Source organism: Pristiophorus japonicus, chromosome 15, assembly GCF_044704955.1.
Source record: "Pristiophorus japonicus isolate sPriJap1 chromosome 15, sPriJap1.hap1, whole genome shotgun sequence".
Classification (NCBI taxonomy): Eukaryota; Metazoa; Chordata; class Chondrichthyes; family Pristiophoridae; genus Pristiophorus; species Pristiophorus japonicus.
In genome coordinates, this window is record NC_091991.1 from 179,021,021 (window position 1) to 179,044,136 (window position 23,116).

At 47.5% G+C, this 23,116-nt stretch overlaps 1 protein-coding gene across 1 annotated transcript in view; it reads left to right on the plus strand.

The window, feature by feature from the left end:
- Window positions 1-10,276: 10,276 nt before the first annotated feature.
- slc5a11 (solute carrier family 5 member 11) overlaps window positions 10,277-23,116 on the plus strand; it is a 64,041-nt gene continuing 51,201 nt past the window's right edge. The window contains exons 1-5 of the mRNA XM_070900022.1: window positions 10,277-10,306; window positions 10,393-10,497; window positions 14,347-14,406; window positions 15,426-15,530; window positions 20,278-20,383. Coding sequence (XP_070756123.1) covers window positions 10,292-10,306; window positions 10,393-10,497; window positions 14,347-14,406; window positions 15,426-15,530; window positions 20,278-20,383 — 391 coding nt within the window. The 5' untranslated portion in view covers window positions 10,277-10,291. The remainder of the gene's footprint in view (window positions 10,307-10,392; window positions 10,498-14,346; window positions 14,407-15,425; window positions 15,531-20,277; window positions 20,384-23,116) is intronic.

Genomic DNA, 23,116 nt, shown 5'->3' on the forward strand with positions numbered 1-23,116 from the left:
TAGTTGCACACTGATAGTGGTTCACAGCCTCCGATTCATTAGAAGGTTTACTGCAGGGCCGGTCAAAAGAAGGAAGATAAGGCGATCAGCTCCATGCGTTGTCTCAATACAAAAACAAAACATCATGAAAAGTAAACAGGCGTTCTGGTCATTATCACATTGCAGTTTGTGGGAGCTTGCTTTGTGCAAATTGGCTGCCGCGTTTCCTACATTACAACAGTGACTGCACTTCAAAAATGCTTCATTGGCTGTAAACGCTTTGGAACATCCTGAGATTGTGAATGGTGCTATAGAAATGCAAGTCTTTTCTTTTTCTTTTTACGAGATTCTCAGTCAATCAGTTTCCGACAACCGGCCCAGTCCTACTATCCATCTGTGTAAGAAGGATTACCATGCTCGACAACTGTGTAGTTGAGACAATGTTAATGATCACTTTATATTGATTTTTTTTAAATGCCCAGCTAAACCACAAACATAGAAACATAGAAAATAGGTGCAGGAGTAGGCCATTCGGCCCTTCTAGCCTGCACCGCCATTCAATGAGTTCATGGCTGAACATGCAACTTCAGTACCACATTCCTGCTTTCTCGCCATACCCCTTGGTCCCCCTATTGGTAAGGACTTCATCTAACTCCTTTTTGAATATATTTAGTGAATTGGCCTCAACAACTTTCTGTGGTAGAGAATTCCACAGGTTCACCACTCTCTGGGTGAAGAAGTTTCTCCTCATCTCGGTCCTAAATGGCTTACCCCTTATCCTTCGACTGTGACCCCTGGTTCCCCAACATTGGGAACATTCTTCCTGCATCTAACCTGTCTAAACCCATCAGAATTTTAAACGTTTCTATGAGGTCCCCTCTCATTCTTCTGAACTCCAGGGAATACAAGCCCAGTTGATCCAGTCTTTCTTGATATGTCAGTCCCGCCATCCCGGGAATCAGTCTGGTGAACCTTCGCTGCACTCCCTCGATAGCAAGAATGTCCTTCCTCAGGTTAGGAGACCAAAACTGTACACAATACTCCAGGTGTGGCCTCACCAAGGCCCTGTACAACTGTAGCAACACCTCCCTGCCCCTGTACTCAAATCCCCTCGCTATGAAGGCCAACATGCCATTTGCTTTCTTAACCGCCTGCTGTACCTGCATGCCAATCTTCAATGACTGATGTACCATGACACCCAGGTCTCATTGCACCTCCCCTTTTCCTAATCTGTCACCATTCAGATAATAGTCTGTCTCTCTGTTTTTACCACCAAAGTGGATAACCTCACATTTATCCACATTATACTTCATCTGCCATGCATTTGCCCACTCACCTAACCTATCCAAGTCGCTCTGCAGCCTCATAGCATCCTCCTCGCAGCTCACACTGCCACCCAACTTAGTGTCATCTGCAAATTTGGAGATGCTACATTTAATCCCCTCGTCTAAATCATTAATGTACAGTGTAAACAGCTGGGGCCCCAGCACAGAACCTTGCGGTACCCCACTAGTCACTCCTGCCATTCTGAAAAGTACCCATTTACTCCTACTCTTTGCTTCCTGTCTGACAACCAGTTCTCAATCCACGTCAGCACACTACCCCCAATCCCATGTGCTTTAACTTTGCACATTAATCTCTGTGTGGGACCTTATCGAAAGCCTTCTGAAAGTCCAGTCAGGCACCGAAAGTTCCAATGAAATGCAATCCAATAAATTGAACAAAGAGCAGGTGCAGGGACATTGAATGTTGCCTCTGACAGCTTGAGAATGTAGAGCAACACCCACGTCTCAAAGTCTGTCCAGAGGAAGTAACTGCCCCTTCGCCCACCTCTTCCTATTGGTGAATCCGAGCAGAACACATCAAATGCCATTTCAATCTATATGAATGGGGTCAGCAGTAGACCAGGAAAGTATTGTACGTCCCTACAGCTGACCGTGTCAAAACCCTCGAAGCTAGCAAATTAAAAGCAAATAACGACAGAGGGCCGACAGGTTGTCCAGTAGGTTAAACGCTGAGAAGACCAAGTCACTCACCCTTCGGAGCACGATGGCTGCTGCACCTGCAGAATTATAGTCCAACATGTCAGCACAATCAGGAGCACGCGGTGTCCACCGGTACGCTCGCGGCCTTCCGCGAAAGGTGGGCGCCGGAGAGACTGGAGTGCATCATCACCCCCGGCAACCAAATTTTAATTTGATTTAAGGTTTCGTTAAAGTTTTAAATTGTTCATTTGTGGGTTGTAGTGCCCTTGACAAAAGGGAGCATTTGATTTAAGTTTCAACAAAATAGTCAGCACAATCAGGGAGGAGAAAAATAAGTATTGTTATACTCAATGCTAATCCCTCCAGAATTGACCTGGAGTCTTGAGGAATTTAAGTTTAATCCCCGTGACTCAGTGGGTAGCACTTTCGCCTCTGAGTCAGAAAAGTTGTGTGTTCAAGGCCCACTCCAGAGACTTGAGCACAAAAATTGAGCCCGATTTTCATTGATGAGCATTCACTACGTACTCACGGTGGTCTCCCGGACTACTGGGTAGTCTGCCCTGGGGGGAGGGGTTGGGCGGAGGGGAGGGAAATCCAGCTGAATGAGCCAAGGTAACCAATTTGATTCTGTACCAATGTGACTCACTGCAATGTCGGAGGCTGGTGGAATGCCAGGCCACTGAGTCTACACATTTGAATAGAAAGAAAGAACTTGCATTTATATAGCGCCTCTCATGACCTCAGGATGTCCCTAAGCACTTTACAGCCAAGTAGGTACTTTTGAAGTATAGGCACTGTTGTAATGCTTGAAATCCAAGCCCAGAAACCACCTTTGACAACGAACTCAGCTCATTTCTTTGGTGACATGTAGGTCTGCTCCACCGAGACTGAAGCTCCCATTTACAGATCATTCGGCTACTCCTTCCCCTCGACTCGCCCCCAAATCATTCCACACCTCTCACCAACAAGTGTGACAACCTTCCTACTGTTTAAGGCCACTGTGCCTCCCATTGGGGCCAAGTGTGTTCTTTCAATCCCAGCCTCTGCCGTCTAGAGTGGCTGAAGGTTCTGAGGTGGCTGGCTGATAATTTGCAGCAGCTGACTTTGGGGATTGAAGTGATATTTTGGCTGAGGGACATTTCCCCTTCAAGAGCAAAAGTAGAGATAGCGAAGGAAATCTGTGAGCTATATATGAAATGCAATCCAGGTATCAGAAAGCATTAATGGGGGTGAGAATGGGTGCTGACAATGAAATATCCAACAGGTGAGCCTTCTACTGGTTCCCTATGTGTTCACCTGTGACTGGAACAGAAATAGGCCATAGGCAAGACCCTTGAACCTGTTCCACTATTCCATTAGATCATGGCTGATCTGAAAGTGTGAAGGCTATTGCTGTATCTCCTCCATGTTGCTGGTAAATTGCAAGCGATGTTCATTACTCTGTTACTTTGGATGCCCCTGGAGAAGTCAGTTAACTTTTTCACGGCAGGGCCTTGGACAACATGGACCACTTTCCATACCTCAGGAGCCTATTATTAACAAGGGCAGACATCGACGACGAGGTTCAACGCCGCCTCCTGTGCGCCAGCGCAGCATTTCGGCTGCCTGAGGAACAGAGCGTTCGAAGATCAGGTCCTCAAATCTGGCACCAAGCTCATGGTCTACAGGGCTGCAGTGATACCCGCCCTCCTGTATAGCTCAGAAACGTGGACCATATACAGTAGACATCTCAAATCCCTGGAGAAATACCACCAACAATGTCTCCGCAAGATCCCGCAAATCCCCTGGAAGGACAGACGCACCAACGTTAGCGTCCTTGACCAGGCCAACATCCCCAGCATCGAAGCACTGACCACACTTGATCAGCTCCATTGGGCGGACCACATTGTTTGCATGCGTGATACGAGACTCCCAAAGCAAACGCTCTACTCGGAACTCCTACACGGCAAGCATACCTCAGGTGGGCAGAGGAAACATTTCAAGGACCCCCTCAAAGCCTCCTTGATAATATGCAACATCCCCACCGACACCTGGGAGTCCCTGGCCAAAGACTGTCCTAAGTGGAGGAAGAGCATCCGGGAGGGCGCTGAGCACCTCGAGTCTCGACGCCGAGAGCATGCATTAAGCAAGCGCAGGCAGCGGAAGGAGCGTGCAGCAAACCAGACTCCCCACCCACCCTTCCCTTCAACCACTGTCTGTCCCACCTGTGACAGAGACTGTAATTCCTGTATTGGACTGTTCAGTCACCTAAGAATTCACTTTTAGAATGGAAGCAAGTCTTCCTCGATTTCGAGGGACTGCCGATGATGATGATGATGGTTGACTAGACATGCAAGAGTTGCTGGAGGTGGCACTCACTGCCATGGCCACTGTCTTCCAGAGCACCTGGATCATGCCTTTGAGAGCCTCCTTCCCTCAGAGCCAAAAAGCTAGGTTTAATGCCTGATTATAGGCAGTAACACCTCAACTGAAGTAGCAACACTCTCGGCCTGGAATCAGAAGGTTGTGAGTTCAAGTCCCACTCCAGAGACTTGAGCACAAAATCCAGGTTGATACTCCAATGCAATGCTGAGGAAGAACTGCACTGTTGGCGGTGCTGTCTTTCAGATGAGACGTTAAACCAAGGCTCCATCTGCTCTCTCAGGTGGACGTAAAAGATCCCATGGTATTATTTCGAAGAATAGCTATCTCTGGTCACCTGGCCAATATTTATCCCTAAAACAGTTTATCTATTCATTTATCTCATTGTTTGTGGGAGCTTACTGTGTGCAAATTGGCTGCCGCGTTTCCTACATTACAACAGTGACCACACTTACAAAACAATTCATTGTCTGTAAAGCGCACTGGGATGTCCTGTGGTCATGAAAGGTGCTATATAAATGCAAGTCCTTTATCTTTATCACCTGACATTGACTGGTATTAACTTTGTACATTGGACTTTCTAGAATCTTACTGCTATCTTATCATAATTAATAACTCGCCCCTCCTATTCCTACTGCTGTTTGTTACCTTATCAATATCTTATTTAAGATGAATTGTGCTTTCAACTCTTGGATTGGATCCTTATCCAGTTAAGGTTGAGTGGATGACAATCTCCAGTCTCGGTTTGGGTAGTCTTAGCTCAGTTCCTACTGAGCACAAACCCATGGATCAAATTGCTCCCTAATTGGTATTGATTTGCCAGATCACTGAGCGATCAGATAGAAGTAAGGCTGGTGCAGGAAAACAGAACATGTCACCTTCTGAGATTGGGCTTAACTCATGTTGAATGAAATAAAGAAGGCCTTGCATTTATATAGCATCTTTCATGACCACAGGCCATTCCAAAGAGCTTTACTGCTGAAGTGTAGTCATTGTTGTAATGTGGGAAACGCACCAACCAATTTGCGCACAGCAAGCTCCCACAAAACAGCAATGCGATAATCTGTTTTAGTTATGTCGATTGAGGGATAAATATTAGCCCCAGGACACCGGGGATAACTCCCCTGCTCTTCTTCGAAATAGTGCCGTGGGGTCTTTTACGTCCACCTGAGAGAGCAGACGAGGCCTCGGTTTTAACGTCTCATCTGAAAGACGGCATCTCCGACAGCACTGGAGTGTCAGCCTAGATTTTTGTGCTGATGTCTCTGGATGAGACTTGAACCATCTGAGTGGCAGTGTAGAGCACTGTGGTTTCACTCTACATTATTGATGCTACATATAGCCGAGACAATTTTGTAGAGGGTGTTTTACCCACTCTGTCACCTGGTCATAGAAACATAGAAAATAGGTGCAGGAGTAGGCCATTCGGCTCTTCGAGCCTGCACCGCCATTCAATAAGATCATGGCTGATCACTCCCTCAGTAACTCTTTCCTGCTTTCTCTCCATACCCCTTGATCCCTTTAGCCGTAAGGGCCATATCTAATTCCCTCTTGAATATATCCAATGAACTGGCCTCAACAACTCTCTGCGGCAGGGAATTCCACAGGTCAACAACTCTCTGAGTGAAGAAGTTTCTCCTCATCTCAGTCCTAAATGGCCTACCCCTTATCCTTAGACTGTGTGCCCTGGTTCTGGAATTCCCCAACATCGGGAACATTCTTCCCACATCTAACCTGTCCAGTCCCGTCAGAATCTTATACGTTTTTATGAGATCCCCTCTCATCCTTCTAAACTCCAGTGAATAAAGGCCCAGTTGACCCAGTCTCTCCTCATATGACAGTCCAGCCATCCCTGGAATCAGTCTGGTGAACCTTCGCTGCACTCCCTCAATAGCAAGAACGTCCTTCCTCAGATTAGGAGACCAAAACTGAACACAATATTCCAGGTGAGGCCTCACTAAGGCCCTGTACAACTGCAGTAAGACCTCCCTGCTCCTATACTCAAATCCCCTCGCTATGAAGGCCAACATACCATTTGCCTTCTTCACTGCCTGCTGTACCTACATGCCAACTTTCAATGACTGATGTACCATGACACCCAGGTTTCGTTGCACCTCCCCCTTTCCTAATCTGCTGCCATTCAGATAATATTCTGCCTTCGTGTTTTTGCCCCCAAAATGGATAACCTCACATTTATCAACATTATATTGCATCTGCCATGCATTTGCCCACTCACCTAACCTGTCCAAGTCACCCTGCAGCCTCTTAGCGTCCTCCTCACAGCTCACACCGCCACCCAGTTTAGTGTCATCTGCAAACTTGGAGATATTACACTCAATTCCTTCATCTAAATCATTAATGTATGTTTTAAAGAGCTGGGGTCCCAGCACTGAGCCCTGTGGCACTCCACTAGTCACTGCCTGCCATTCTGAAAAGGACCTATTTATCCCGACTCTCTGCTTCCTGTCTGCCAACCAGTTCTCTATCCACGTCAGTACATTACCCCCAATACCATGTGCTTTGATTTTGTACACCAATCTCTTGTGTGGGACCTTGTCAAAAGCCTTTTGAAAGTCCAAATACACCACACTTGATCTGCCAGTTCTTGCTTAACACTGACACTGGGCACATTTTCCAACACTGCCCTACATCGCACTGGAAATGCAACATTTCATGTGTGAGCTTCAATAAAGCTAAGTCAATGAGGACATATAGGCCGCAAATTTCCAAGCCCCCAAATCTGCTGATGGAGCCTTGGCCACAGCGGCCAACTTATTGGAGAACCGTGGATACTGTGTCCCCAGTTTTCCATTCACTGACATCAATGGATGGAAAATCGCAGGCAATCAACCCACAATTTTCCAATAAGCTTCCTGCTGTCGGCAAGATCCTGTTAGTTGTTGGGCCTCTGAGAATTCCACCTGTACTTCTCCTGATAAAGAGAGTGTGACGATCAATTGCTGAATGAAGGTGCAGCGTTCTCATACATCTCCTCGCATGTGGTCCATCAGTAGTATTGCCAGAGGCCTGGGATCAAGTTGTTGTCATCCTGAGGAACTGGAGAGCAATGTGACTCACAGAGGGGCAGAGAGTACGACAGAATATTGGGCTGCTGGGAGATAAGGAGAGGCTGTTAAGGTTCAGTTGCCTTTTATACGATTTGATGCTCTCTCGCCATGCATAAATTATCAGCTAAATATACTTAAACTTTAACCCAAACTGAATTTATTCCTTTACTTAATAACACCCCAGGTTGGAATTTGATCTTGAGAAGTACAGAGAGCACGCAAATTCTTCTTGTTAGTACAGCAGCAGCTCGCACTGGTACTGAAGATTTCCTTTTGTCTCTCCCTGTGGTGAGCTCTCGTGCACGAGTGGCGAGACAGTGTAGCTCAGTACTACCACGTGATGTGCATCTAAAGGTAAAGAGTTGTACCTGGAAGCCAGGTAAGAGGCATCCAACTCTACCAACGCTCTCCAAGATAACACTGTCAGATTACAGATAACGTTAAGGTGCCTTTCGGCAGTTACTAACAGAATATTGTGATCGTTTCATTTTTCTAGTAATGAAAACCCATTTGATTCTCTTTTAAAAAAAATAATTCTTATCAAAGCCTGAGATATGGAGGTGAAGACCAGGATCCCTTTGGCCATGGAGAAGACAGCGAGCACCCCAGCCAGCACAGTAGACCCTACCCAACCTGCGATGGCGTACCAAACACTGGACGTGGCTGATATTGTGGTCCTGGTCGTTTATTTACTATTTGTCTTGGCTGTAGGACTCTGGGTAAGGGCTGTGTTTACGAGAAGCTGATTTTCTTGGGGTGGGTTGGGGGGTGGGGGGGGGGGGGCGGAGTTATGTGAGTTCAGATACACAGAGAAATGCTTGTGCATGATGGTACATTAGTGGTGGGAAGGGGAAGATGTACACAAGCCAGTTATGCAGGACACGTTGAAAAGGCTGCTAACAAAGCGTACGGGATCCTTGGCTTTATTGATAAAGGCACAGAGCACAAAAGGAGGTTATGATAAACCTCAGATGGAGTATTGTGTCCAATTCTGGGCACCACATTTTTTAGGAAGGAAGTCAAGGCCTTAGAGAGAGTGCAGAAGAAATGGTACCAGGAATGAGGAACTTTAGTGATGTGGAGAGCCTGGAGAAGCTGGGATTGTTCTCATTAGAGCAGAGAAGTTTAAGGGGAAATTTGATGGAGGTGTTCAAAATCATGAACAGTTTTGATAGAGTAAATAAGGAGAACCTGTTTCCAATGGCAGAACGTTCGGCAATCAGAGGACACGGATTTAAGGTGATTGGCAAAAGAACCAGAGGCGACATGAGGAACAAAACATACGCAGTGCGTTGTGATCTGGAACGCGCTGCCTGAAAGGGCGGTGGGAGCAGGTTCAATGGTAACTTTCAAAAGGGAATTGGATAAATACTTGAAGGGAAAAAATGACAGGGCTATTGGGGAAAGAGCGGGAGTGGGACTAAGTGGAGAGCTGGCACAGGCACGATGGGCCGAATGGCCTCCTGCTGTCATGGGAACGTCTCCTGTATGAAAATGGCAGGAATGGATTGCTCTCCACTTCTTGTTCAGGCTGGGGTACGTCAAAGAATCCAGGAGCGTCACTGCACCCACCGAGAGAGCTTTGAGAGCCAGTCTTGGAGTGAGGCGGGATGTGCAGATCCCTGTGCTGATCTATGATCTTGCAGTCTCCAGAACAAAGTTATCTTGGATTAAGTTTTAGAATGTGCCACATAATAGGCTTGCCAGCAAAGTTGAAGCCCATGGAATAAAAGGTACTGTGGCAACATGGATACGGAATTAGCTAAGTGTCAGGAAGCAGAGAGTAGAGGTGAACGGTTGTTTCTCGGACTGGAGGAAGGTATACAGTGGTGGTCCCCAGGGGTCGGGACTGGGACCACTGCTTTTCCTGATATATATCAATGACTTAGACTTAGACAATTTCAAAATTTGCAGATGACACAAAACTTGGAAGTATAGTGAACAGTGAAGAGGATAGGGATAGACTTCAAGAGGACATCGACAGGCTGGTGGAATGGGCGGACATGTGGCAGATTAAATTTAACACAGAAAAGTGTGAAGTGATACATTTTGGTGGGAAGAACGCGGAGAGGCAAAATAAACTAAAGAGGGTGGAGGAACAGAGAGACCTGGGGTGTGTGTGCACAAATCATTGAAGATGGCAGGACAGGTTGAGAAAGCGGTTAAAAAAGCATACGGGATCCTGGGCTTCATAAATAGAAGCATAGAGTACAAGAGCAAGGAAGTTATGATGAACTTTTATAAACACTGGTCAGCCTCAACTGGAGAATTGTGTCTAATTCTGGGCACCGCACTTTAGGAAGGATGTGAAGGCCTTAGAGAGGGAGCAGAAAAGATTTATCAGAATGGTTCCAGGGATGAGGGACTTCAGTTACGTGGATAGACTGGAGAAACTGGGGTTGTTCTCCTTAGAGCAGAGAAGGTTGAGAGGAGATTTGATCGAGATGTTCAAAATCATGAGGGGCCTAGACAGAGTAGATAGAGAGAAACTGTTCCCATTGGTGGAAGGGTCGAGAACCAGAGGACACAGATTTAAGGCGATTGGCAGAAGAACCAAAGGCGACCTGAGGAAAAACTGTTTTACTCAGCGAGTGGTTAGGATCTGGAATGCGCTGCCTGAAAGGGTGGTGGAGGCAGATTCGATCGTGGCTTTCAAAAGGGAATTGGATAAGTACCTGAAGGAAAAAAATGTGCAGGGCTACGGGGAAAGGGCGGGGGAGTGAGACTAACTGAGGTGCTCTTGCAGAGAGCCGGCACTGGCTCGATGGGCCGAATGGCCTCCTTCTGTGCTGTAACCATTCTATGATTCTATGATTAAGAATGACACATTGTTTCTGTCAGTCTATGTACAGGACAAAAAGGAACACTGTCAAAGGCTACTTTCTAGCTGGGAAGGACATGACATGGTGGCCGGTGAGTATTTTGGTTCATGATGTCATTGGCTGACTGTAGAACGTGACACTGTCTGATCCGAGACTTCTTTCCCTCTGCTCTATTAGATCGGAGCGTCGCTGTTTGCCAGCAATGTGGGAAGTGGCCATTTTATTGGATTGGCTGGCACAGGAGCAGCCTCTGGGATTGCAGTCAGCATGTTCGAGTTCAACGTGAGCTCCTTTAACACATTTTCTTTTTTATGTGAGTCAGTAGAGAAAGGTTACCTGTTTATAAAGACCCTGTCTTCCCTCTCCAGATAATTGTTATGGGCAGTCTAACATAAGAACATCAGAAATAGGAGCAGGAGTCGGCAATCTGACCCCTCGAGCCTGCTCCGCCATTCAATAAGGTCATGGCTGATCTGATCATGAACTCAACTCCACTTTCCCACCCTCTCCACATAATCCCTGACTCCCCTATCTTTCAAAAATCTGTCTATCTTCACCTTAAATATATTCAATGACCCAGCCTCCACAGCTCTCTGGGGTAGAGAATTCCAAAGATGCAGGGGGCTCTGAGGGAAAAAATTCCTCCTCATTTCCGTTTTAAATGGGCGGCCCGGCTGTTTGAGATTTGGAACACTGCTGTAGAATAACGCAATACTGCCGACTGTAAAAGAGAGCAATTGCGTGTTATCTACCCAAAGACCTCCATAGCAAAGAATTTCTATACCTAAACTATCCCAGTCTCTCTCCTGAACTATTACACTAGTCGTAAATCACAGGCTTTTGTAACAAAAGGTCCCAACTATTTTAAAACCTTCTAAAACGCTGACAGTAGAAAGACACAATGGCCAAATAGTCTCCTTCTGTGCTGTATCATTCTATGATTCTATGAGCAGTAGAAGAGGACATTACAAACTTTTACAATTCAACCTTTTACATACTCTTTACATATATATCACTCTTGAACAGTGGGCTTAGGGATCCTTGTATCAACGGGAATAACAAAATCCAAATATTAAAGAGATCTCCGAAATTAAACTCCCAATTCTCCAAGTGAATCACTCAACCTTAGAACTGAGTCGTCAAATCTGGGCAGAGGTATAGTAGATACAATGTGGATAAATGAAGGATCTAAGTGTGATTATCTAATATATAGCTGTTAACCAAGCTAATCAGGTCATCTCAAGGATCACAAGTAAATAAACAGGTTATTTAACCATCTGAAACGAAAACAGAATTATGATGTTTGTAGCTATAGAAGTGTCAGCTTGCCTCAAAGATAATGAACAACGGATGCGAAATTGGGCCTTGCTTCTCCTGTTTTTTAGGTACAAAACTGGTTCACAAACTACCAACTCTTGTTGCCAATCACACATGACTGGAATGCACAGGAAGTGTGTCAGTCACCATATTGGTATCAAAATCCACGGCGCGGCCTTGGACAACGTGGACCATTTTCCATTCTTCGGGAGCCTACTATCAGCAAGGGCAGACATTGATGACGAGGTCCAACACAACCTCCAGTGCGCCAGTGCAGCCTTCGGTCGCCTGAGGAAGAGGGTGTTTGAAGACCAGGACCTCAAATCTGACACCAAGATCATGGTGTACAGGTCAGTAGTGACACTCCGCCCTCCTGTATGGTTCAGAGATGTGGACCATATACAGCAGACACCTCAAAGCGCTGGAGAAGTACCACCAATGCTAGCTCCTCAAGATCCTGCAAATCCCCTGGGAGGATAGACGTACCAACGTCAGTGTTCTCGCTCAGGCCAACATCCCCAGCATCGAAGCACTGACCAGACTCGACCAGCTCTGTTGGGCAGGCCACATCATCCGCATGACCAACACGAGACTCCCTAAGCAAGTGCTCTACTCGGAACTCCTACACGGCAAGCGCCCCAGGTGGGCAGAGGAGTCGCTTCAAGGACACCCTCAAAGCCTCCTTGATAAAGTGCAACATCCCCACCGACACCTGGGAGTCCCTGGCCAAAGACTGTAACGCAGGTGTCCTAAGGCGAGCTCAGGGAGGACAGAAACCTCCTGTGGAGCAGAAGGGCAAAGACTAAGTGGAGGAAGAGCATCTGGGAGGGCGCTGAGCACCTCGAGTCTCGTCGCCGAGAGCATGCAGAAAACAAGCGCAGGCAACGGAAGGAGCGTGCAGCAAACTAGACTCCCCACCCACCCTTTCCTCCAACGACTGTCTGTCCCATCTGTGACAGAGACTGTAATTACCATATTGGACTGTTCAGTCACCTGAGAACTCACTTTTACAGTGGAAGCAAGCCTTCCTCGATCCCGAGGGATGGCCTATGATGATGATGATAGGGCCACTTAGCTTTCGGCCCATTGCCTAATACCTGTTTCAGTTCCCTTTGCTAAATTGGATCACATCTGAAAGTCATGGGTTAAAGCCCTACCCCAGGGCCTTCAGTACATAATCTAGGCTGGGCAACATCAGTGTGGTATTGAGCGAATGTGGTTTGGTGAAGGTGCCGCCCTTTGGGCCATGACCTTGTCTGCCTGTTCAGGTGGACATAAAAGATGCCCTGACACTATTATAAGAAGCGCTGAAGAGTTCTCCTGATGTCCTGGCCAATATTTATCCTTGAACCAACATCACCAAGACACATTAACTGGCTATTTATCTCATGTTTGTGAGATTTAGCTGTGTGTTACATAACAAAGGTGACTACACTTCAAAATAATTGGCTATGAAGTGCTTTGGGACATACTGAAGACTGAAAGATGCAGTATAAATGAAAGGCCTTTCTTTAGCTAATGTTTGATGAATAAATTGAGGCAAAGCTGCAGAATATCACTGTTACATTACAATCTACAATGTTCCACCTTAACCACATTTCACAGATAACATTTCAGTCTGGTGTTACAAAAAGTATTGAAATCATTTGTGTCCCCAATCACCCTGACCATATTGTTAGTTAGACATTTGCTCGATTCCTTTTTAAAGCAGTTAACGAATATACAATGTTTTGACAAACATCCAACATTAAGTGGGAAAGAAACTTCAGATTTCCGAATTCACACAATAACTATGGACCATTCATCTAACAGCCCCACAGCCCCAGCACTGCTGCATCTAACTCTTCCTTAAATACTTCCAGATTTTTTGCATATGGGCATTACATTGTCCTGTTCCCAATCTACTGCCAGCTCTTCAATGTCCAGTCACTCCCTCATAATAACTGTTAGTGCCTCACAACCCCCACCCCGAGTCTCTCAGTGCCTCTGGAATATATACCGTTCCTTTCTTGGATTTGTGTATTTGTGTTGTTTTAAACCATTTCAGCAGTGGTGTGGGGTGGGGGGGGGGTGTGTCTCTGGTGGGCGAGGCAACAGGGATAATCACAGGAGGGGGGGGGTGGAAGGATTGGTCACAGTGGGGGGGGACAGTGGGGACGGTCAGTGGGGGGGGGCAGTGGGGATGGTCAGTGGGGGGGGCAGTGGGGATGGTCAGTGGGGGGGGCAGTGGGGACGGTCAGTGGGGGGGGCAGTGGGGATGGTCAGTGGGGGGGGCAGTGGGGATGGTCAGTGGGGGGGGGGGCAGTGGGGACGGTCAGTGGGGGGGGCAGTGGGGACGGTCAGTGGGGGGGGCAGTGGGGACGGTCAGTGGGGGGGGCAGTGGGGATGGTCAGTGGGGGGGGCAGTGGGGATGGTCAGTGGGGGGGGCAGTGGGGATGGTCAGTGGGGGGGGGGGGCAGTGGGGACGGTCAGTGGGGGGGGCAGTGGGGACGGTCAGTGGGGGGGGGCAGTGGGGACGGTCAGTGGGGGGGGCAGTGGGGACGGTCAGTGGGGGGGGGCAGTGGGGATGGTCAGTGGGGGGGGCAGTGGGGATGGTCAGTGGGGGGAGGCAGTGGGGATGGTCAGAGGGGGGGGCAGTGGAGATGGTCAGTGGGGGGGGGCAGTGGGGACGGTCAGTGGGGGGGGCAGTGGGGATGGTCACTGGGGGGTCATGGGGGGGTCACTGTTGTCCTCAGGGGTAAGACCAGAACACACACTAATAGAATCATCTTGCTCAGTCCGACTGTAGTAATTTCTCTATTTTTCTTTCCCTAGGGAATGATTATCCTGATCCTGCTGGCGTGGTTTTTTCTCCCCATTTATATTGCAGCCGAGGTAAACTTTTCAAATTTCCCAGAAAAAACTGATCACCTTCATTCACTGGAAAATGTCCTATTTCCGCTTTTTATTTAATCCTGCCGCGTTCCTTTGGGCCCAGTGAATGAGCGCTTTAACCAGGCGCTACATTTCTCCTCATTACTCTCTGTTTTCGGTTTTATTTGACTGAGCAGCTCTCTATTGAGATCTGGCTGTGTTTATGAGAAATGTGCATGCCGTGACCAGGAGATGAGGCGGGGAATCCCTTGCATGGGATGCTCGCCCAACTGGCATCTGCAAGATACAACGATCGTGGAGTTGTTGACTGATCGTGACAATCAATGTCAAAAAATAATTTACATTTCACAACCCCAGGATGTCCCAAAATGCTTTACAGCCAAGTAAGTACATTTTTTGAAGTGTAGTAGTCACTGTTGTAATGTAGGAAACGTGGCAGCCAATTTGCACACAGCAAGACTTCACAAACTGTAATGCGATAATCAACAGATTTTTTTTTAACTGATGTTGATTGATGGATAAATATTGTTCAGGACACCAGGGAGAACTCCCCTGCTCTTCTTCAAAATAATACCATGGGCTCTTTTACGTCCACCTGAGAAGACAGATGGGACCTCAGTTTAACATTCCTCCAACAGTGCAGCACTCCCTCAGTACTGTACTGGAGGGTCAGCCTATTATTAAGTGCACAAGTCTCTGGATTGGGACTTGAACCCACAACCTTCTGACTCTGAGGCGAGAGTGCTGTCACTGAGCCATGACTGACACAAAGTCTAATTTCTACTTTTTGTGGCTTCCTAGGTGACTTCCTGTTATTAACTGTACGATCCAGTTCAATTTCTGCCCCCTCTAATGGGTGGGGCTGTGATTTGATTTCTCTGCATTAATCCCTCTTGCTTTGGAAACAGTCCAAATGAGCCCCCCAAATAACTACAAAAAGCCCCATTTTGCTCTGATTCCAGTGCAATTATCTGTTATATTAGTGTTGCAATAGAGATGAACATATTCTCTCTCTGCAGGTCACCACTATGCCTGAATATTTACTAAAACGATTTGGAGGCCACAGAATTCGACTCTTCATTGCCGTTCTCTATTTGCTCATCTATATATTCACAAAGATATCAGTAAGTATACAATTTTGAAAAGGCCAACTTGAAGACAATGAGGGGAGGGATTAAATTGATTGGGCAAAATTTGTTGAACAACACTTCCGAGGCAGAAAAACAGAGTACAGGTACTGCTAAATCTGCAGGAAACGCACCTCGAATTAGCAGCACAAACAGAATGAACATGACCCGAAGTGCATCAACAAATGATTAGGAGTGAAGTAAGGAAGATAAACCGTACATGCCCTGTGGGAAGAAAGAATCTCTGGGAGGAATCTAATATTGAGAAACAGATTAATGGGGCATTCAAAGGAGCAAAGAGAAATGAGTGAGACTTAAGACTGAACAGTGAGTGTCACTTGTATATAAAGGATATGGGATTAGGGCTTCCGCCCGTGTGAAGAATAAACACTTAGGGCTGGATTTTTGGCTTTTAATATTTCGGGGCGTTAATGATGGCGGGCACTCCTGATACCGCCCGGGAACAGTTTGCGCCTCAGTCAGCAATATTGGGCAGCTGGGCCCTGAGTGTGGGGCGGAGCACTAAGGGAGGTGTTGTACACCTCTCTTAGGGTGCTAGGCTAGCTGAGCGAGCAAAAATCCCGAGTTAAACAGCCGGGCCGGGAGCGCTCTGAGAGAGGTCTGGGGAGAAAAATAAAAACCTGAAAAAAACCCACCAAAAACATTCCCAATAAATAACTCACGCCACATAACACAAAAAATGAAAATAACAAGCACTCACACGGATCTGAGGTGGACATGACTTAGCTCACTGCAGCTGCTACAGCTCAGAGGCGGTCCCAGCAGGGGGCGCCGTGGGGCGTACGGGTCGGGCGGGAGTCAAAGATCGAGCTGGTGTCACAACCAGAGGCGTTACACACCGGCTCACCTCCTCCGGGCGGTAATGCTCCCCGCTCCCCCCCGCCGAAACCGGCCCCAAAAACTCTGTCGCCCACCCAGAGGAGCTCACTGCTGCCATTGGCGCCCCTCCGGGGCGAAAACAGAGGTAATAACAAGCCAAAAATCCAACCTGTATACGTGGTGCGACTTGTATATAAGCACAATATATAACCCCCCCCTCCCACACTCGACCGTATCACTCACTGAATCGAGGATTTGAACTGGGCTGTGAGGTTTCTGTGGTGGCATGTTGCTAAGTCATGTATCTTGCGGTATAAAAACAGAAAATGCTGGAAATACTCAGCAGGTCAGGCTGCATTTACGGAGAGAGAAACAGAGTTCACGCTTCAGGTCAGGAGTGGAAAAATTTAGAGATGTAACAGATTTTAAGCAGATGCAGTGGCAGGGAAAGGGGGGAGTGTGATAGGATGGAAGGCAGGAGAGATTAAAAGACAAATCTTCCCCTCCCCTCTCAGCATTCCGAAGGGACCTCCCCCTCCGCAACACCCTGGTCCACTCCTCAATAACCCCCAGCACCCCCTCCCCTTCCCACGGCACCTTTCCGTGCAAGTGCAGGAGATGCAACACCTGCCCTTTTACCCCAGAGTCACAAATACTCCTTCCAGGTGAAACAGCGATTCACTTGTACTGGTAATTTAGTATTCTGTAATTGCTGCTCATGATGTGGTCTCCTCTGCATTGGGGAGACCAAACGCAGATTGGGCGACTACATTGCGGAACATCTCCCTTCAGTCCGCAAGTGTGACCCTGGGCTTCCGGTCGCCTGTCACTTTAATTCTCTGCTCCATTCCCACTCTGACCTCTCCGTCCTCAGTCTCTTACACTGTTCCAACGGAGCTCAATGCAAGCTGGAGGAACTAATTTGTTGATTAGGCATGTTACAGCCTCTGGACTCAACATCGAGTTCAATGATTTCAGACCATAACCTCCGATGGTTCTCCCATTCCCATTCACAACTCATAAAATCATAGAAGTTTCCAGAACGGAGGAGGCATCTGCAAATTTCTTAATCATACCCCCCTATATTCAAGTCTAGATCATTAATCTATACCACAAAAAGCAAGAGACCTAGTACTGAGCCCTGATGAACCTCATTGGAAACATCCTTCCAATCACAAAAACACCCATCAACCATTACCCTGTGCTTCCTGCCTCTGAGCCAATTTTGGATCCAACTTGCCACTTTGCCCAGGGTCCCACGGGCTTTTACTTTTGTGACTGCCATGTGGGACCTTATCAAGAGCTTTCCTAAAATCCATATATACTACATCATAAGAGTGTTTGAAGACCTCAAAACTGCCACCAAGCTCCTGGTCTACAGGGCTGTAGTAATACCCGCCCTCCTGTATAGCTCAGAAACATGGACCATGTACAGTAGACACCTCAAGTCGCTGGAGAAATACCACCAACGACGTCTCCGCAAGATCCTACAAATCCCCTGGGAGGACAGACGCACCAACATTAGCATCCTCGTCCAGGCCAACATCCCCAGCATCGAAGCACTGACCACACTTGATCAGCTCCGCTGGGCAGGCCACATTGTCCGCATACCAGACAGGAGACTCCCAAAGCAAGCGCCCTACTCGGAACTCCTTCATGGCAAACGAGCCAAAGGTGGGCAGAGGAAACGTTACAAGGACACCCTCAAAGCCTCGCTGATAAAGTGCAACATCCCCACCGACACCTGGGAGTCCCTGGCCAAAGACCGTCCTAAGTGGAGGAAGCGCATCCGGGAGGGCGCTGAGCACCTCGAGTCTCATCGCCGAGAGCGTGCAGAAATCAAACGCAGGCAGCGGAAAGAGCGTGCGGCAAACCAGTCCCACCCACCCCTTCCCTCAATGACTATCTGTCCCACCTGTGACAGAGACCGTGGTTCTCGTATTGGACTGTTCAGCCACCTAAGAACTCATGTTAAGAGTGGAAGCAAGTCTTCCTCGATTCTGAGGGACTGCCTATGATGATGATGATAAACTACATCATACGCACTGCCCTCATGGACCCTCCTGGTTACCTCCTCGAAAAATTCAATCAAGTTAGTCAGACATGACCTTCCCTTAACAAATCCGTGATGACTGTTCTTCTCTGTGTCTTTCTAAGTGAAGATTTATCCTGACCTTCAGGACTATTTCCAATAATTTCCCCACCACTGTGGTTAGGCTGACTGGCCTGAAACTACTCGGTCTATCCCTTTCTCCTTTCTTAAACAAAGGTACCACATTAGCAGTCCTCCAGTCCTCTGGCACCACACCTGAAGCCAGAAAGGATTGGAAAATGATGGTCAAAGCCTCTACTATTTCCTCTTTTGCTTCGGTTAACAGCCTGGGATGCATTTCATCCGGGCCTGGGGACTTATCCACTTTCAAAGCTGCTAAGCACCTTAAGACCTCCTCTCTCACTATGTTTATTTCATCTAATATTTTACACTTCTCCTACTCGATAGTAGTGTCTGCATCGCCCCTCTCTTGCGAAAATAGAAGCAAAGTATTCATTATAATCATATCCACATCTTCCGCCTCCACACACAGATTACCCTCAGGGTCTCTCATAGGCCCTACCCTTTCTTTAGTTATCCTCTTGCTCTTAATATATTTATAAAACATCTTTGACCTTCCCTTGATTTTACTTGCCAAGAATTTTTCATGCTCTCTCTTTGCTTTCCTAATATCCTTTAAAATTTCAACTCTGGACTTTCTGCACTCCTCTAGAGATTCTGCAGTATTTAGCCCTCGGTATCGGTCATAAGCCTCCCTGTTTTTCTTTATCCGACACTGTATGTCCCTAGACATCCAGGGGGCTCGAGATGTGTTAGTCCCACCCTTTTTCTTCAAAGGCACATATTTGGCTAGATGTCTTCCTTGAATGTCCCCCACTGCTCTGACACTCTGATTTACCTTCAAGTAGTTGTTTCCAGTCCACTGTGGCTAAATCACCTCTCAGTTTAGCAAAGTTGGCTTTTCCCCAATTTAGAACTTTTATTTCTGATCTATCCTTGTCCTTTTCTATAACTACCCTAAATCTAACTGAATTATTGTCACTAACACCAAAATGCTCTCCCACTGATACCCCTTCAACCTGCCCAGCTTCATTCCCTAAAATTAAATCCAGAACCGCCCCCTCCTGTGTTGGGCTTGCAACATACTGACAAAAAAAGTTCTCTTGAATGCATTGTTAGGAATTCTGCACCGTCTATACCTTTCACACTAATTTTGTCCCAGTTAATATTAGGATAGTTGAAATCTCCTACTATTACTGTCCTATAGTTTTTGCACCCCTCAGAAATTTGCCTACATATTTGCTATTCTAGCTCCCTCTCACTGTTTGGGGGTCTATAGTAGTGTGATCGCCCCTTTTTTATTTTTCAGTTCGACCCATATGGCCTTGTTTGTTGATCCCTCTAACATATCCCTCCTCACCGCCGTAATTGTTTCTTTAATCAATACCGTGACTCCCTCTCTTTTACCCCACTCTCGATCCTGTCTGAAAATCCTGTAACCAGGAATGTTGAGCTGCTTTACCTGACCCTCTTTTAGCCATGTCTCTGTAATAGCTATAATATCATGCTCCCAAGTGTCTACCTGTGCTCTCAGCTCATCTGCTGCCTTCCCTCCTATCACATACCTTCCCTTTTGTTCTTTCCTCCCCTCCCCCTGTACCTGCTTAAAATCTGTTACATCTCTAACTTTTTCCAGTTTTGACGAAGGTTCATCGACCTGAAGCATTAACTCTGTTTCTCTCTCCACCTGCCTGACCTGCTGAGTATTTCCAATATTTTCCGCTTCTATTTCAGATTTCCAGCAGCCGCAGTATTTTACTTATGTATCTTGTGATAACGTGTTGTGTGCAGGTTGATATCTATGCTGGAGCTATCTTTATTCAACAAGCTCTTCGCTGGGATTTGTACATTGCAGTGATTGGATTATTGGCGATCACCACTCTCTACACAGTTGGAGGTAGGTCTATCAAACTGGGTGCATTCTTCCCATGTGAAGGGTGATGATATATTGCATCCAGCCACACCATCTCGTCATTAATGTCCAAGTACACGATCTGCTCCAGAAATTCTCATCTCCCTCCTGCTTCCAGTTGATCCTACATCTTGTTTCATCAGCAAGGCACCCATTCCCTTTTGTTTTTTTAATTTGTTCCAGGATGTGGGTGTCGCTGGCAAGGCCGGCATTTATTGTCCATCCCTAATTGACCTTGAGAAGGTGGTGGTGAGCCGCCTTCTTGAACCTCGGCAGTCCTTATGGTGAAGGTGCTCCCACAGTGCTGTTAGGGAGGGAGTTGCAGGATTCTGACCCAGCGACGATGAAGGAACGGCGATATATTTCCAAGTCAGCATGGTGTGGAGCTTGGAGGGAAACTTGCAGGTGATGGTGCTCCCATGTGCCTGCTACTCTTGTCCTTCTAGGTGGAAGAGGTCGTGGGTTTGGGAGGTGCTGCCGAAGAAGCCTTGGCGAGTTGCTGCAGTGCATCTTATAAATGGTACACACTGCAGCCACTGTGCGCTGGTGGTGGAGGGTGTGAATGTTGAAGGTAGTGCCAATCAAGCGGGCTGCTTTGGCCTGGATGGAGTTGAGCTTCTTGAGTGTTGTTGGAGCTGCACTCATCGTAAGACAAAGGTCCTCCACCAATCTGACCCCGCCACACAGCACTGCCCCCCGGTCATCAAAATCCACGGCGTGGCCTTGGACAACGTGGACCATTTTCCATACCTTGGGAGCCTACTATAAGCAAGGGCAGACATCAACGACGAGGTCCAACACTACCTCCAGTGCGCCAGTGCAGCCCTCGATCACCTGAGGAAGAAAGTGTTTGAAGACCAGGCCCTCAAATCTGGCACCAAGCTTATGGTCTACAGGGCTGTAGTGATACCCGCCCTTCTATATGGCTCAGAGACATGAACCATACACAGCAGATATTTCAAAGCGCTGGAGAAGTACCACCAACGCTGCTCCTGCAAGATTCTGCAAATCCACTGGGAGGATAGACGCACCAACATCAGTGTTCTCGTTCAGGCCAACATCCCCAGCATCGAAGCACTGACCACGCTCGACCAGCTCCATTGGGTGGACCACATCATCTGCATGCCCAACACGAGACTTCCTAAGCAAACGCTCTACTCGGAACTCCTACACGGCAAGCGAGCCCCAGATGGGCAGAGGAAGCATTTCAAGGACACCCTCAAAGCCTCCTTGATAAAGTGCAACATCCCCACCGACCCTTTCCTTCAACCACTGTCTGTCCCACCTGTGACAGAGACTGTAATTCCCGTATTGGACTGTTCAATCACCTGAGAACTCACTTTTAGAGTGGAAGCAAGTCTTCCTCGATTCCGAGGGACTGCTTATGATGATGTTGACTCATTCAGGCAAGTGCAGATTATTCCATCACACTCCTGACTTGTGCCTTGTAGATAGTGGAAAGGCTTTGGGGAGTCAGGAAGTGAGACACTCACCGCAGAATACCCAGCCTCTGACCCGCTCTTGTTGCCACAGTATTTATGTGGCTGGTCCAGTTAAGTTTCTGGTCAATGGTGACCCCCAGGATGTTGATGGTGGAGGATTCGGTGATGGTAATGCCATTGATATCAAAGGGAGATGGTTAGACTCTTGCTTGTTGGAGATGGTCATTGCTTGGCACTTGTGTGATGCGAATGTTGTGGCCACTTATCAGCCCAAGCCTGATGTCATCCAGGTCATGGACTGCTTCATTTTCTGAAGAGTTGCGAATGGAATTGAACCACTACAGCCATCTTCCTTTGTGCTAGGTATGACTCCAGCCAATGGAGAGCTTTCCCCGATTCCCATATACTTCAGTTTTACTAGGGCTCCTTGATGCCACATTCGGTTAAATGCTGCCTTAATGCCGAGGGCAGTCACTCTCACCTCACCTCTGGAATTCAGCTCTTTTGTCCATGTTTGGGCCAAGGCTGTAATGAGGTCTGGAGCGGAGTGGTCCAGGCGGTACCTAACTGGTCATCGGTGAGCAGGTTATTGGTGAGTAAGTGCCGCCTGATAGCACTGTCGATGACACCATCCATCACTTTGCTGATGATTAAGAGTAGACTGATGGGGTGGTAATTGGTTGGATTGGATTTGTCCTGCTTTTTGTGAACAAGACATACCTGGGCAGTTTTCCACATTATCAGGTGGATGCCAGGGTTGAAGCTGTACTGGAACAGCTTGGCTAGAGGCACGGCTAGTTCTGGAGCACAAGTCTTCAGCACGACAGCCAGGATATTGTCAGGGCCCATAGCCTTTGCTGTATCCAGTGCACTCAGCCGTTTCTTGGTATCACGTGGAGTGAATCGAATTGGCTGAAGACTGGCTTCCGTGATGGTGGGGACCTCAGGAGGAGGCCGATATGGATCATCCACTTGGCAATTCTGGCTGAGGATGGTTGTAAACGCTTCAGCCTTGTCTTTTGCGCTTGTGTGCTGGTCTCTGCCATCATTGAGGAGGGAGGTATTATTGGAGCCTCCTCCTCACATTAGTCATTTAATTATGGCAGGACTACAGAGCTTTGATCTGATCCATTGATTGTGGGATCACTGAGCTCTGTCTATAGCATGCTGCTTCCGCTGTTTAGCATGCATATAGTCCTGTGTTGCAGCTTCCCCAGGTTGGCATCTCATTTTTAGATACGCCTGGTGCTGCCCTGGCATGCTCTTCTGCGCTCCT